Source organism: Micromys minutus (genome assembly GCF_963924665.1).
Source record: "Micromys minutus genome assembly, chromosome: 14".
Classification (NCBI taxonomy): Eukaryota; Metazoa; Chordata; class Mammalia; order Rodentia; family Muridae; genus Micromys; species Micromys minutus.
Window position 1 is genome coordinate 15,173,974 of NC_137983.1, and position 17,044 is coordinate 15,191,017.

Below are 17,044 nucleotides of genomic sequence, written 5' to 3' on the forward strand. Positions count from 1 at the left end.
CATGTAATCATTGTAATAGGCATGTATGTGTGCTTATGTAGTTATAGTTCAAAATTAAAATTAAATGTATTAGGATATACCCATAAATGAATGTATTGTGGAATATGGAAGCGTTCTTGATACTCTATGTAACAGAGCTGAGAGCTGATTAGGTCTTTGAATAAGTAGAATGGAAAAAATACTCTAGAGGAAACCAGGATGGCTTGCAACTCTTTTTTTCCATGTCTAAAGCAGTTCTCATATCTACTATTAGCCACAAAGAAAGTTCTATGTCTTGTAGTGATTAGGGACAAGAGAAAGTCATACACATCTACACTAATAAGGAAAATGGATTACCTCAAAATGCATGTTTTGTGGAACCAAATATTTCAAATTAAAATGCATAGATTTTAAAATTATTTGGAATAAATGTCATGCATGCTTCTCCCAACCCTCGTAGTTGCAAGATGGTCAGATCAGAACACTTGAGAAAGTTTGCGTTGAGACTCCCACTTCAATGAGTGGCAGTTAAATAAACATTTAAAGTATGTCTTCCTGTTGCCATTGTTCTGGTTTTAATTTTAATTTGGGACTCAGGCTAGGGTTTAGTAGTAATCTCTTCCCTCTAATGTAACAATCTCTGGTTCCAACCCTCAGTACAATGGATCAAAATCTCACTTGACACATGATTTTGATACAAATACCTCAGGATGTTGTTATTGTAATTTTAATGGCTCTGGAATAGCTCATTAGTTTATTAGAGGGAAGATATTCTTTTAAGCCCCCTTGATTCAACCCTGTTTGATTTGTAATGGCTGCCTTCTAGAAGAGAATTGTTCTTAGTGTTTTCTTTGTGTTGGCAGACAGCATAAATATAAAAGAAACCAGAATTATTTATAAGAAAAGATAAGGAAATGTACTTTTGAGATAGCAATATTTCTGTAGAACCAATGTCATTCTTGACAAATTTTCTCATGACTGATACATTATTTTCCAACGTCAGAGATAAAAAATAAAAGAAAGAAAATAACATTTAGTGACCTTAAATATCAAAGCTAGTCACACCTGTGGTTTTCTCTGGGGCATACGTATGTTTGTGATTATTACATTTCTGTTTGCTTCTGGAAGAATTTACACGATTTAAGTAATGTTAGAAAGCTTTTGAAGTGAGATATGTATTAAGTACAGAAAATGTATGCTAGCATACATTGAAAAGCTGTATTTCATCATTATTTCAAACCTTCTGGCTAACTCTCAGCATAAGCAACATATCTTGCTTTAATATATAATACATGAGTATATTTCTCTGATTTTCACTCTTAGACTGAAAGGATAACATGTATGTCCAATTTTCAAGTGGATAGTTTTCATGTAGTGGGAACACTTGGTAACAAACTCTTTTACTTGTAGACTTTGCATATAGTCACAAACACAATGTTCTTATCTTGTGTAAACTACTTAAAAATGATACTTTGCCTTTTATTAGCAAATACTGCTCAGCATGGATTACTTTTTAAAAAGTTAGTATTAAAATCTACGGTTGGCTAAGCAAACTACAGAGATATTGAAAAGGTTTTGGCAGTTTCTGCTTTGAGTTTTAGGAGTTGTTGAAGGTCAGAAAATAGTACCATTGGGTTCAAAAACTTGATTTTTCTATAACATATTTGAGTTTTTTTTTTTAAGTTTTGATATTTTCACTGTATAATTTTATAGACTATCCAATAATTAAAATATCTGAAAGTCACTCCAAAAGTTTTAAAGTACAATACTAATGACAATAATAATTAAGAAAACCAGTAAATGAATCAGAGATTGGCAGCTGCTCTGTGACTGAGTGAACAAAACTTCAAGACAGCTGAAATGATTTCATGGGTCATGAACAACTTTCAGGCAAAATTACTTATAAATTCTTCAAGAGCTCATGAGTCCCTACTATTTTGAATGTATTAGCTCATAAAGTTTAGAATAATCTCACTTGATAAAACTGATATGTTTAAATCACTTATAATTAAAACCAATTCTCCTGCTATTTGGTGGCATTTTGGGCTCACGGGTTACTCTGATGAGAAGGAACTTCAGTGAGAGAAATGATTCTTATTAAAAATCTTTTATGAATCTATTTGTATTTATTTTTATCAAAATGTAAGTGCTTTAGTATAATTAATATTTAAAGTCTCATTCTACACTAAATAGAAAAGTCTTATTGGATCTTGTTTAGTTACATAAAAACACCACACATAGAAACAAGCCACTATTAAATTTAAGAAAAACAAATGTATTGGCTTAAAGTCATTGGTGTTTGGCACTAGTTAAAATAAATATAACACTTATTTACAAGCAAAGACTGTCTTCAGTATCTTCTTCTTCATTCCTAGAGATATGAAGATAAGTAGAATTTTATAAACATGACTGCTTAAGCCATAGTGTTCTAAATGATGGCTTTCATATTGACCATCTGAGTTTGTTTTTCATTGTGGGTGTCGGTTCTACACTGTTTCTGTGGATAGTGTTCTAACATGAGTTATCTTGAAATTTAATGATCTTGTTACTTCCCTTCATTAATATGCTTTATATCCCAAGATATTTTTATTATCCTTATCATTTTGTTATACTTGCGTTATAAGTTTCATTGTGTAAATCATGATTCCACAGTGTTTAGTATGATTGAGTTAAAAATCAAGACGTCCCAATGTAGTTACCATGTCTCATCTATATACTAGTGAAACATACGCAGCACACATTCACACTAGGAAGACAGCAGATCACCTGTCAGGATTTGGAAGCAGGACACCCACCATGAGTATTTTGTATCCTTTAAAGTAATCACTCTGTCCCACTATTTTACATAGGAAATGAAAACAAATTCTTGCCCCTTATGCCACTCTGATGCACTGGCTCTCACGTGTATCCACATGCACACACCCTCCCACTCCTCTGGCAGGGACACTTTCTTTGAATGCTCTCTCTGTTTTTTGTATACTTTCAAAGACTTAGTCTTGTTGCTGATGAATGTCTTCATGCCTCAGGATTTTATAGATAACCCAGTAGAAAATGTTAAAAATCAGGAATGCTAGTGGAAAGCAGGCTCGGGAGATGGTGTCGATCTTCTTAGCCCTGTCGATGAAGACCTTCCTCATTTCATCGGGGCTCTTTGGCACAACCTGCAGAGCATGGTTTGGGCCTTTGGGAACCACACCATCTTTCGCTTGCAGACAGGGCCCCATTCCATAGGCAGTGAAGCTGAACCGACTCTCCCTCACCTCGTCATCCTGTTTACAAAAAAATGGCAGGAGGTGTTTTAGTACGGAAACGGCGTGCGATGCAGAATTTCAGAATCACGACTAAACTTCTATCATGATGCACGTTTGCTTTAATATGAAAAGCAGACAGCTGAAGCACATGGAGATGAGTTGGTCTCAAGTGTGCCTTATCTTTCTACATCATGTAGATGTACTCATCATTATAAAGTCCCAAATGAAATATAATAGATAAAAATTCTGTGGTGTCTACTTTTCACAATGTATCTAAATGAGAATAAGGAAAAAAATTGAGAGATTTAGTATAAAGACACATGTCTTAAATTTTTTTTTTAGTTATGAGTTTAAATGTGCAAATTCTCAACCAAAAAGAAAATACATACCAGAATCAATAATTGAATTTTTCTTTCTTCTACAGACAACTTTTTAAATAACAGTTCTAGTTACTTCCTTGGAAAATAAAGTCTATAAGATGAGGCTGCTTGCTTTAAGTTACTTTTTGTGTTGCTTCTTAACTTTATTCTATCCTATTCAGAAGAACTACTGGATAGCATCAAGCTCCCATTTGTATGTACTATCTTCACAGATACAGTAGTTTGGTGAATTATGAATGAAAATTGAAAGAGCTTTACTTCATGTTCAAAAAGTGAACTGGCTATCACCTCTTGCCCTTTAGGCAAAAATCAGTTGTAAGTAATAAACATGTTATAAGGTTAAACTTCACAAATGATGTTTGTTTGAAATGAAATGGTTGATTTGAAATATGACAAATTAAAGAGAGATTTTCATATATTTATATTTAAAAACACTCTGAATTTTGTGGTTGGAGAATGGTTTGGTGGGTAAGAGCACTTATTGCTCTTACAGAAGATCTGAGTTCAGATCTCAGCACCCACATGGTGCTCACAACTGTGTATAACTCTGACCACAGGAGACCAGTGCTCTTTTCTGGTTTCCATAGACACTGCACATGGTACAAATCAACTTTCACAAACACACATACATACACATAAAAAGTGTAATTAAAAACTCTACATAATGTAATGTATAATTAATAAATATAATATCTATATGATAGAGAAACATCCTAATAAACTAATTTATAATAAAATCAATAAATAATCTAGAGGATGAGAATAAATGGTTAATGATAACAAGGGTCTGTTTTTTCTTTTGCTAAAAAAACTTCAGGTTTACAGTATGGATTATTATATTTTATAGTTATATCTCTGCTTGGATATTCTTTTTCATATTAGTTTAAGAGAAAAAATTAATTGGTTCAAAATTGCATTAGACCTATGAATGTAGCTGCTCAATAAATAGTATATTAAAATATGAAAGTGAAAATAACTGTAATTATGGACCATAAAAGTGATAAAATGATCAAGATTGATTTGGTAAAGTGTGAGACAGATTTTTAAAGTTATGAAGGTGAAGCGATTGGACCTAAGAGAAAAAAGCATATTATTACTGGAAACATTTCAATTGTAAGGTTTATAACACAGTTGGATTATGATAGAGACAATTAAAACATGATAATTACAAGCTTCTTAAAGCTTCCATTAAAGTTATCTTTGTCTACTCTTGTAATTTTGCAGAGAAATATAGTAACTGTTTTTTCAGAACTCTAATAAATTCATTTGTTTATGGAGCCATATTTTGACTTTCAAAACACAATTTTATGGCAAACTTATGGCATCCTGTGAATTGTATGTCTTTAATAATGAATATATGACTTCATTTTTTATTATGGAAATGGTACATTTACCTCTTTAAATGGTATATTATCATCTTTAGGACTTAGTAAATTATGCTGGTGCTTGCATCCCCAAGTGGAAACATAAATTGTCTCAGTAATTTATATTGTGCATGCAGGGCACTTAATTTTGAAATATAACTTATTCCTTAAATTATAATCACAAGTTCAAATTTAAACCACAAGTTTAATATACATCTTTAAACTAGACAAAATAGCTTCTTCCATGAGCACTTTGGCACAATAGTGGAAGCTATTGGTGAGTTCATTATCAAAGTACTAAGATTTCATCATTCTGCAATATATGCTTACAATACAGAATTCATTGACCATCTTTTTTTTCATTCTGAACAATTGGCTGTAGAATTTTTGAGCCCACTGCTTTACTTCTCAAAGATTATTCATTTGAAATTCAATAAAATGAATGACCACATAAACTCTTTCTGTTGTTTCTCAGTGGCTTTATGTGGTGAGTTAACATCAGCCCTGAGATGTTATGGCATCCAGAGAATGACTCCTGGGTTCTAAGTCATCATTTTTTTTTTTTAAGAACATAAAACAAAACTAAATGAGAAATAGACTTCACCAGCAAGGAAGAGTCAAGAGTGGCTGTTCTTAGGCCTATAGATCTTTAGCAAGTGTATAAAACACAATATAAACCTTCTCTGTGTGAAGGTAATCACACACTCCTTGACTATTGTGCTTGGAAAACCTAAGTATGTGATAGGGGGAAAAAAACTTCATTTTGGAGAAACAGCTCTGATTCCTGCAAGATGAGGATGATGGTAAAAGTAGTAAAAAAAGATTGTTGTTTAAAGACTGAGTGAAAATTCAATCTAAATGTAAGCAGCAGAAAGAGAAGACACATTTTAGAACCGTGTTGACTCAATCTGCCTAGAAAATTTTGTTCTGATGTGCTCTAATAAGAATCCTGTGTTCAGCTGCTCTGGGTTTAAAGAAACAAATGGTGTACTGACAATTTTGTAGAGGAATTTTAATCCAGCAACATGGCTGCTCTGATGACATCCAAAGACATCTTGTTCTGTTTGATCTGGAATATAGACATATGATACACCTTTTATCCTTCTGGCTACAATACAGACACACTCTTAGTAGAAATCTTTAATTTTCAAACAGTGACTTCTAAATGAGGGGCAGACAAAGTGATGAATAAGTGAAAGATTTAGCATAATGAGTCAGAGATAGGATATGCCCAACTCTCACAAAATAACAGACAGAAAGGGAGACTATTAAAGAGCAGTGCAGGAAAAGTTCCTTGGTCAGTTGAGATTCAATGCACTGAGTGCAGTAAAATGGAGTTGAGTTTGCTCATGAGTCCATACAGTTCAGAGCAGGTCAGCACAGGCAGCTGAAAATTAACATTAAAAAGGAGCCAGATTAGAACAAATTGCCAGAGTTCCTTTGAGGCCAAACAGAATAATTTAGTGAGAATCTGGGAGAAGCCAGATTGAACTAGTCAGCTTGGAGAGGAGTCTGAACCAGAACTGCAGAGTTGAATCAACCAGTTGCTGTTCATGAAGAACTTGAAAGGGTGAGCCCATTCTGCAGTGAGGCTCCAAGACAACAATTACTTCTGAGGAAATAAAAGTTACTTTTAGACAAATTGTTGGGCCTGAGTCTAATCATGGGTATATGGAATGCACAGATTTATCTCCTGGTGAAGGAGTATTTAAAGGAGCAATTAGATAAAAATAAAGAGAATGTTCTCCCGAGATCCAATAATTTCTTTTTTAATTACCTTTCCTCATGAATTTGGAGACAATTGGTAGTAAAAAAAAAAAAAAAAAAAAAAAAAAAAAAACCGCAAAGGAAGAAAGAGGTTTCTTGATATGCTTCAAGGTAACACTTGAAAGAATTTTTTTTTTTTTAATTTTGATGATACTGGATGGTGTTTCCAGTATTTATAGTATACTTTTCCCCATAAAAATATGTGAGCTACATGTTAGTATTTGAAATAGTTAATATAGACATTTGACTTCAGTATTCCAACCCGATATTTCAACATCTGTGCAAAATATAAATTGAAATAAGTTAAATCTTTAATACTAATTTTTGGGGGTAGATGTGTACTTTGTATTTACTTCATCTATAAATTCAGACTCTATTTCTAGTTATTGGTCCCCATATATTTCAAGAGCTACCAAATAGAGCAAAATAGTTCCAGTGCAATAATTTCAGTAATTTTGTAGTTTAGAAGACCTCTATATGATCCATGGTTTCATGAATCCTTAGGTAAACTGATATAGAAGCTAATGATAAAATTTCACATGATACAATGTTTGTTAGAAGTACTGATTTTCAGTGCTCTTATTCAGGAATACTGGCCTTAGCGATCGATGGCAAATTTTTGAGTAGTAAATAACCAATTTTTTATGAAATCTGTGGTTCTTGTAATCTATCTTGAGAAAGAAATTGGTTATGTGAGGTGAAACTCTTTTTTGGAAATATAGGTATATTAAGGACAGCCACATCAACTTCAGAAATGAACTTACTCAAGCCAAATCCTCTCCTTTAAACTCTGTGAATGCCATGAATATAAGAAGTCTTATGTTACAGAAGGAAAAAGGACGTGTAGATTCATGAGAATATGTATTCCTGCGAATGTGATGCTGGGTTCACAAGGGGGAAGAAAAAATCACTCTGGACTCCTTAAAAGATCATTAACAATTTTCAAATGGCTATTAAGAAACTAAAAGATAGAGAGTGCAGAACAGAGCCCAGCCCATCTGTCACGCAGACCGCCAGCCCCTAGGGGTTGAGAAACTGGTGAGTGGGAGATCTGGGTGGCCAGGAAGCAGAGAGATCTTTGTGTAGTGCTCACTCGGGGCGACCCTTTAACCTGCCTGATTCGGGGACCAGGAACAGAACTTTGGAACCTCCTTTTCCACCCGGCGACTCTGAGGTATAGAACAGGGTTGGGCCCATCTGCCACCTGGACCAGTGGAGATCCAGGGACACAGACCAGATACAAGGGAAAGGCCGAATATATCACTGACAACAAAATGGCAAGAGGAAAGTGAAAGAGTATATCTCAAGGAAACCAAGACAACCTGGCAACACCAGCACCCAGCTCTCCCATAACAGCAAACATCGGAATTTCAGACACTCTAGAAAAAGAAGATGCAGACCTGAAATCATACCTCAAGATGCTGATAGAGACATTTAAACAAGAACAGGAGGAAAAGCAAAAAGATTCAGAAGCTTTTAAAGAGGAAACAAGAAAAACACTCAAAGAACTCAAAGAACTAGAGGAAAACAGAACCAAAGAAATAAAAGAATGGAAGAGAGAAATTAATACAATAAAGAAAACACTAAAAGAGATAACACTAGAGGCAGAACACCAAAAAAAGATATGAGGAGTCACAGAAGCAAGCATTTCCAATAGATTACAAGAGATCAAAAAGAGAATCTCAGGGGCAGAAGACAACATTGCAAACATAGACAAAACAGCCAGAGAAGATGCAAAAAACAAAAAGCTCCTAACACAAACTGTCCAGGAAATCCAAGACACAATGAGAAGGCCGAACCTAAGGATAATAGGAATAGAAGAGGGAGAAGATCATCAACTAAGAGGCACAGTAAATATCTTCAACAAAATCATAGAAGAAAACTTCCCTACCCTCAAGAATGAGATGAGCACGAGCATAAAAGAAGCCTTTAGAACTCCAAATAGGTTGGACCAGAAAAGAAATACCTCCCGACACATAATAGTAAAAACATCAAGTGCCCAAAGCAAAGAAAGAATACTAAAAGCAGTAAGGGAAAAAGGTCAGGTAACATATAAAGGCAGGCCAATCAGACTCACACCCGATTTCTCAACAGAGACTATGAAAGCTAGAAGAGCCTGGACAGGCATCATGCACACCCTAAGAGAACACAAGTGCCAGCCCAAGCTGCTATACCCAGCAAAACTATCAATCACCATCGATGGAGAGACGAAGATATTTCAAGACAAATCAAAATTCACACAATATCTGAACACAAACCCAGCACTACAACGAATTATAGGTGGAAAACCCAATACAATGAGGGAAAATACAGCCTAGTAAAAACAAGAAAACTCCTAAACAAGAAAACTAAAAGAAGAAAAAAACACAGACACAACTCAACCCAAAAAAGCAATAATGGCAGGAAACAGAAACAACTACTCCTTGATATCTATTAACATAAATGGTCTCAACTCCCCAATAAAGAGACATAGACTATCAGACTGGATACATATACAAAATCCAGCCTTTTGCTGCATACAGGAAACTCATCTCAGAGACAAAGACTGACACTATCTCAGAGTAAAAGGGTGGGAAAAAAACTTCCAAGCAAACAGCTCCAAGAAGCAAGCTGGAGTGGCTATTCTAATATCGAATAAAGTAAATTTCCAACCAAAAATTATCAAAAAAGAAGAGGAAGGACACTTTTTACTCATTACCAGGGAAATCTGTCAGGAGGAACACTCAATTCTTAACATATATGCTCCAAAAAAAAAAAAAAAAAAAAAAAAAAAAAAAAAAGAAAAGCACCCACATTCATAAAAGAAACCCTACTAAAGCTCAAAAAATATATTTCACCCCACACAATAATAGTGGGAGACTTTAATATCCCACTCTCACCAATGGACAGATGATGGAAACAGAAACTGAAAAAGAACACTGCAAAACTAGCAGAGACTTTGAACCAACTAGAATTAATAGATATATGCATAACATATCATCCTAAAGAAAAAGAATACACCTTCTTCTCAGCACCCCATGGCACCTTTTTGAAAATTGACCACATAATTGAACACAGAACGAGCCTCAATCAATATAAGAAGATTGAAATACTCCCATGCATCCTCTCAGATCACCATGGTCTATGACTGGTCTTTAACAACAAGAAAGACAACAAAAAGCCTAAATACACATGGAAACTAAACAACGCTCTGTTAAACAATAGCAGGGTAAAAGAAGAAATAAAGAAAGAAATTAAGGACTTTCTAGAATTCAATGAAAATGAAAACACAACATGCCCAAACCTATGCGATGCAATAAAAGCGGTACTAGGGGAAAACTCTAAGTGCTTCCCAAAAGAAAATGGACAGAGCTTACATCAGCAACCTGACAGCACAGCTAAAAGCCATAGAACAAAAGGAAGCAGATATACCCAAGAAGAGTAGACAGCAAGAAATAATCAAAATTAGGGCAGAAATAGACCAAATAGAAACAAAAAGAACTATTGAAAAAATCAACAAAATAAAGAGTTGGTTCTTTGAGAAAATCAACAAGATTGATAAACTCCTAGCCAGACTAACTAGAGGGCAAAGAGAGAGTATAAAAATTAACAAAATCAGAAAGGAAAGTGGTGACATAAGAACTGAAACTGAGGAAATTCAAGAAATCATCAGATCCTACTACAAAAACTTATACTCCACAAAATTGGAAAATCTGGAGGAAATGAACGAATTCCTAGACAGATACAAGATCCCAAAGTTAAACCAGGACCAAGTAAATTATCTAAATAACCCTATAACACGTAAAGAAATAGAAGAAGTCATCAAAAGCTTCCCAACCAAAAAAAAGCCCAGGTCCAGATGGGTTCAGTGCAGAATTTTATCAGACATTTATTGCGGATTTAACACAAATACTCTCCAAACTATTCCAAAAGTTAGAATCAGATGGAATACTACCCAACTCATTTTTTGAGGCTACAATAACCCTCATACCTAAACCACACAAAGACCCTACAGGAAAAGAGAACTTCAGACCAATCTCACTTATGAACATTGACTAAAAATACTCAACAAAAATCCTTGCAAACTGAATCCAAGAACACGTCAAAACGATCATTCATCATGACCAAGTAGGCTTCATCCCTGGGATGCAGGAGTGGTTTAATATAAGGAAATCCATCAAGGTAATCCACCATATAAACAAACTCAATGAACAAATTCACATGGTCATCTCACTAGATGCTGAGAAAGCATTTGACAAAATTCAACACCCCTTCATGTTAAAAGTCCTGGAAAGATCAGAAATCCAAGATCCATACTTAAACATAATAAAAGCAATATACAGCAAACCAACAGCCAACATCAAACTTAATAGTGGGAAACTTGAAGCAATCGCACTCACATCAGGGACTCGACAAGGCTGCCCACTCTCCCCCTACCTATTCAACATAGTACTGGAAGTCCTGGCTGGAGCAATTAGACAGCAAAAGGAGAACAAGGGGATACAAATCCCAAAGGAAGAGATAAATCATCACTCTTTGCTGATGACATGATAGTGTACTTAAGTGACCAAAATTCCACCAGAGAACTCCTACAGCTGATAAACAAGTTCAGCAAAGTGGCTGGATACAAAATTAACTCAAACAAATCAGTAGCCTTCCTATACTCAAATGACAAACATGTGGATAAAGAAATTAGGGAAAAGGTACCCTTCACAATCATCACAAAATCTATAAAATACCTTGGTGTGACTCTAACTAAGGAAGTGAAGGACCTGTATGACAAGAACTTCAAGCCTCTAAAGAAGGAAATTGAAGAGGATCTCAGAAAATGGAAAGATCTCCCATGCTCATGGATTGGAAAGTTCAACATTTTAAAAATGGCCATTGTACCAAAAGCAATCTACAGATTCAATGCAATCCCCATCAAAATTCCAACCCAGTTTTTCATGGAATTGGAATGATCAATGTGCAATTTCATATGGAATAACAAAAGACCTAGAATAGCGAAATCCATCCTCAACAACAAAAAAACATCTGCGGGAATCACTATCCCTAACCTCAAGCTATATTACAAGGCAATTGTGCTGAAAACTGCATGGTACTGGTACAGAAATAGGCATGTGGATCAATGGAATAGAATAGAAGATCCAGAAATGAGCCCTCATGTATATGGTCACCTGATTTTTGACAAAGGAGCAGTAAACATTCAATGGAAAAAGGACAGACTATTCAACAAATGCTGCTGGTCCAACTGGCACTCAACATGCCAAAGAATGAAAATAGACCCTTTCTTATCTCCTTGTATAAAGCTCAAGTGTAAGTGGATCAAAGATCTCCACATTAAACCAGATACACTTAAACTATTAGATGAGAAAGTAGGGAAAACTTTAGAACATATAGGCACAGGAGAAAATTTTCTGAACAAAACACCAATGGCTCAAGCTCTAAGGTCAAAGATTAACAAATGAAACTTAATGAGATTGCAAAGTTTCTGTAAGGCTAAGGACATTGTCAAGAAAACAAAACAGAAGCCAACAGAATTGGAAAAGATTTTTACCAACTCCACATCAGATAGAGGGCTATTATCTAAGGTATACAAAGAACTCAAAAAGCTAGACACCAGAGAATCAAATAACCCTATTAAAAAATGGGGTACAGAGTTAAACAAAACGTTCTCAGTTGAGGAATATCAAATGGCTGAGAAATATGTGAGGAAGTGCTCGACATCCTTAGCCATCAGGGAAATGCAAATCAAAACAACTCTGAGATTCCACCTCACACCAGTCAGATTGGCCAAGATCTAAAGCTCAGATGACAACAGATGCTGGTGAGGCTGCGGAGAAAGAGGAACCCTTCTCCACAGTTGGTGGGGTTGCAAACTAATTCAACCACTCTGGAAATCAGTCTGGCGATACTTCAGAAACTTGGACATAATACTACCTGAAGACCCAGGTATTCCACTTCTGGGCATATACCCCAGAGACATCTTAGTACACAATAAAGTTATATGCACTACTATGTTCATAACAGCTCTATTTATAATAACCAGAAGCTGGAAGGAACCCAGATGTCCTTCAGAAGATGAATGGATACAAAAATTGTGGTACATTAAAAAATGGAATACTACTCAGCCACCAGAAACTATGACTTGAACAAATTCTTAAGAAAATGGCTGCATCTAGAGAATATCATTCTGAGTGAGATAACCTATTCACAAAAGAACAGACATAATATGCAGTCACTGATAATGGGATGCTAATCCCAGAGGCTCACACTCTCCCAGAAACAACTCACAGACTGTATGAAGTCCAAGAAATAAAGGAAACAAAACAAAACAAAAAAATCTATATACAACAAGAAAACTTTGACTATTTCCATGTTACATTTTGTTTTACATGTACTTTATGCTCATTGTAACTATTAAGTTTTCAAGGCATACTATCAAACCTTTAAAAAAATCATGTACTGACTAACAAATATATTCATACAGTTTTATGTAAAAATTATTTTAAAATCTGATAAAAGGTACTGACAAAAATGTATTGTATAATTTTATGCAAAAAATGCTTAAAATCTATATATTTATCTTTGTTTTTTAAAATAAAGTTGTTAAAAAATAAATCTTAAGAAAAAAGAATTAAAAAAAAACAAACTAAAAGATAATTGTGAAAATGGTCTGGATTCTTGTGATTTCCAGGCACATCCATCATTGTATGAGACTTTAACTGGGTTTGGTTTTAGAAGCTATCACCCTTATGAAAGTGTAGTTGATTTGTTCATATCAAACTTTAGAAGAAATGGTGACAGTGGAAATGGAGATAGAGGCACAGATACAAGTTTTTTTTTCTTTAATTTATCTCCTCAAGTATATTTAATTAGACAAATGGATTTAAGGCCATTACTACATAGACTGTCTTGAAAGTTGGGATTTTCTTGCCCAATTCTGAGTAGGAGTCCAAGATTAAACAATATTTGAAATGAAATGATCAAGGACACTAAGAACACATTTCTGAGATACTAGAACTTATTGGGGTATGTATGGCACCATTACAAAGGAGCAAGAATACAGTAAGAGGAGACAAAGAGAAGTGGGTAGGGCTGGAGAGGCAAGACAAAGTGACTGGCTATGACTGTAGGTATCAGTGGTCATGAAGATTCTAGGTAGGAATAAAAAGAATAGAGAGGGGACTTTGGGCTGGATCCAAGTGCAATTGAAGATTAGACTATATATTACTACTTCAGATCAGAGCCTAATACTTTAAGGGCTTATTTTTAGTATAGATCAACTGGATTTATTATAATAGGAGCAGTCAAAATTATCCAAATCTTTTTCTGAGGTGAATATCAAACAATATCAGCTTAAAAAGTGGTACTTAGAATGTTCATCTCTGATTAAGTGAGTGGAGGCAGGGGTGCTAGTCCTAATCATATTCACTCATAAAAAAAGTCAGTTTGGGCTTTGAAAAAATGAAGTTTATCTTGGCTTGTTGGATACTATTTGTGCTCATGAAAAAATTCCTCCATTCATCTTTATAATCTGGATATAGTGAATATTCTTGAAATGTTTATCAGGATAAAGAAGGTAAATATGATTTAGCTGATATTTCTGATATTTTCTTTCAAATATCAATCTAAAAATAAAGCAATATAAATTCATTTTGCGAAGATAGACTTATTGTCTTTTTTACTTCTTAAAGAACGTATAGTCCCCACCCTATTTTAGAATGTTGATAAACATTTTTAGGTATTATAGTTCAAGTTATTTAATTAATGATGATTGTTATCTTTTTTGACCAAGGAAAAAGACAGATTTGGAAGCTTTAGTAGCACACATGATTGGGTCATAGAGATCAATTAATCTAGGTAAAATTCAGAGTTCAGCTTCATTGTTCTCCATCTAGGACTCATGAAGGCTAAGGCTAACAGTTGTAATTAAAAAGAATTGAAGGGAAAATTACTATCACTTCTAGACACAAGTATGAGAAAACCAACAGGTCATAGTATTGAAGTCTGTTGGTCAGTTTTGGACTTTCATAGGCTCCTCTGTATACTATAACTTAAAGATAAAATACATTTGAAACACAAACAAAGGCAAACTGTGCGACCTGAGGTGCACAGCCTTAAAATTCACTAGTTACACAGGTATCTGCTCCTAAAGACTGCATTGTAGGAAAAGATCAACAGTGGAATTTAAAATATAAAGTGACTGATAGAATGTAGGGAAATATAAAACTCTCAGTGCTGAGATCAAGGACAATGTATTAAAATCATTACTATGAGAATTCTCAAGAATTTTGATAAAAAGCAGAGCCATCAAGGCTGAAGCAAACTGAAGGGTATTACTCCATATTTTGTTCTGATACAAGTATATGTTTCAGACGTTACAGGCAGAACCGATCATTTAGAGGAACAAGAGAACAGAGGAAAGATGGCAACATATATTTTAAAAAATAAGTCTAAAAGAAAATATTGTTTAGTGTGCCTATAAATGTTTCTGTGTCATTTAAAAATAAATCATAAGAAAGATATATGTATTAATGATATATGATTATATATATATATATATATATATATATATATATATATATATATATATATATATATATATATATATATAACATATATGTATTATAAGGAAATTTCAATCGATAGGTCCTTATAAGAGGAACACTTTATATTAGGAAAATTGTTTATTCAGAAATATTCAAGAACGTGACTTGGGTAGTATGAATCAAATTCAAATAAAGGCAGTTTATCTGACAATGAACTCCAAATGGAATTTCCCCCTGAGTTGTTAAATGTTCTCTAACCTCATGACTATGTCTCTCTAAGACAGGAAAAATAACTTATTCACTAGTAAGAACTCATATATTAGCAAATACCTTCCCAAGAGTTTTCCTACTATTTTTATAGAACCATAAAAGTCAAGTAAATTACTGAAATGACATGTAATTTCTCTGAAAATCTGATCTTAAATAATAAAACAATGGTTACAAGGCTATTATTATTCTTAGCTTATTTACTTAGAAGATATGATTCATTATTACTAAATTCATTTTAGCTTTGAATCATTGAAGAGATCATAAAAATAAGGCATGTCATAACTTAAAAAATAAAGATTTTATAGAATAAAGAGGGAAGCAAATGGGTTAAAAATAAGCTAGAGAGAATCACTGGTCAAAAATGTAAAATGAAAATTTTATTTTTATTTTCCCTGATACAAACCTCTTTATTATTTTTAAATGAATTTCAAAGTAAGATAATGAAAAATTTGATATGCTACTTGGTTACTACATAATTTATTTTCAGAAGAAGACTTAGAATCCCTTTTAAAATTAAGAACAAAGAAAAATAGTTTAGTAATTATGTATCAAATGACACTGAAAATTTGAATAGCCTGTTTTCTTCATTTCTAATCTTATATTGAAGGACAACTAAGATAATTGCATATTAAAGATTTAATGACAAAGATAGACTGAAAGACATAGTCTAGATGTGGATATTCAGCAAAAGTTTGCTGCCTCTGTCCTCATAATAACACATTATTATACATATTCTCTCAGACCAACCAGAGTGAACTTGTCATCTCATTCCAGGTCATTAAAATGACAAGTTAAAAACATAAATTTAGAATATGAAGATGACAAAAGCAGGAAAATTACCACAGAATGATTGTAAAACATCATACACCTAATACACTAGGAAGTGTTGATAGTTAGAGTAAGATATAGTGAAGTATATGAAGATGTACTAACATTACATATGTAATTTTCATCTTATCGTTTCTATTTTATTTGATGCTTTTCCAACATTCTTTATACAGCTAAGAAATAGATAAGATCTACTTGTTTAAATATTATTTTACAAATTTATTGCCAAATACATAAGTAACAGAGACAGGCATTGAATTGATTTCCATTGAGTTGATTTTGAAACGTATGGATTTAAAACTTGCTAGTAAACACAATAATTGCTTACTTGACTGGTGAAAACTACCATTTAGAGAAATAAAAAACCAGAGAAAAGATGGCAATATATACTTTTAAAAATCAGTCTAAAAGAAACTATTGTTTAGTGTGCCTGTACATGGTTCTGTGTCATTTCAAAAATACATCTTAAGGGAATTCAAGTATAGTCACTAAAAGTCTTCCATCATTGAAATTCAAACATTAATATGAATTTCTTTGAACAGTAGCTGGAGCAGAAAGCTGCATTTATTATGGATGTTATCTGACTTATCCTCGGAGCTGAGTACATGCTTGATGTATGGATCATTGGTTTCAAAAATAATTATGAGTCAAAAAGTGTTAAATTTTTAGATTTT

At 33.7% G+C, this 17,044-nt stretch overlaps 1 protein-coding gene across 2 annotated transcripts in view; it reads right to left on the reverse strand.

Annotated features, from left to right (window-relative positions):
* Positions 1 to 2,969: 2,969 nt before the first annotated feature.
* GLRA3 (glycine receptor alpha 3) overlaps positions 2,970 to 17,044 on the reverse strand; it is a gene marked incomplete at both ends in the record, with an annotated part of 172,948 nt that continues 158,873 nt past the window's right edge. For both annotated transcript variants that reach the window (XM_080928701.1, XM_080928700.1), the window contains one exon: positions 2,970 to 3,248. In XM_080928701.1, the coding sequence (XP_080784827.1) occupies positions 2,970 to 3,248 (279 nt within the window). The remainder of the gene's footprint in view (positions 3,249 to 17,044) is intronic.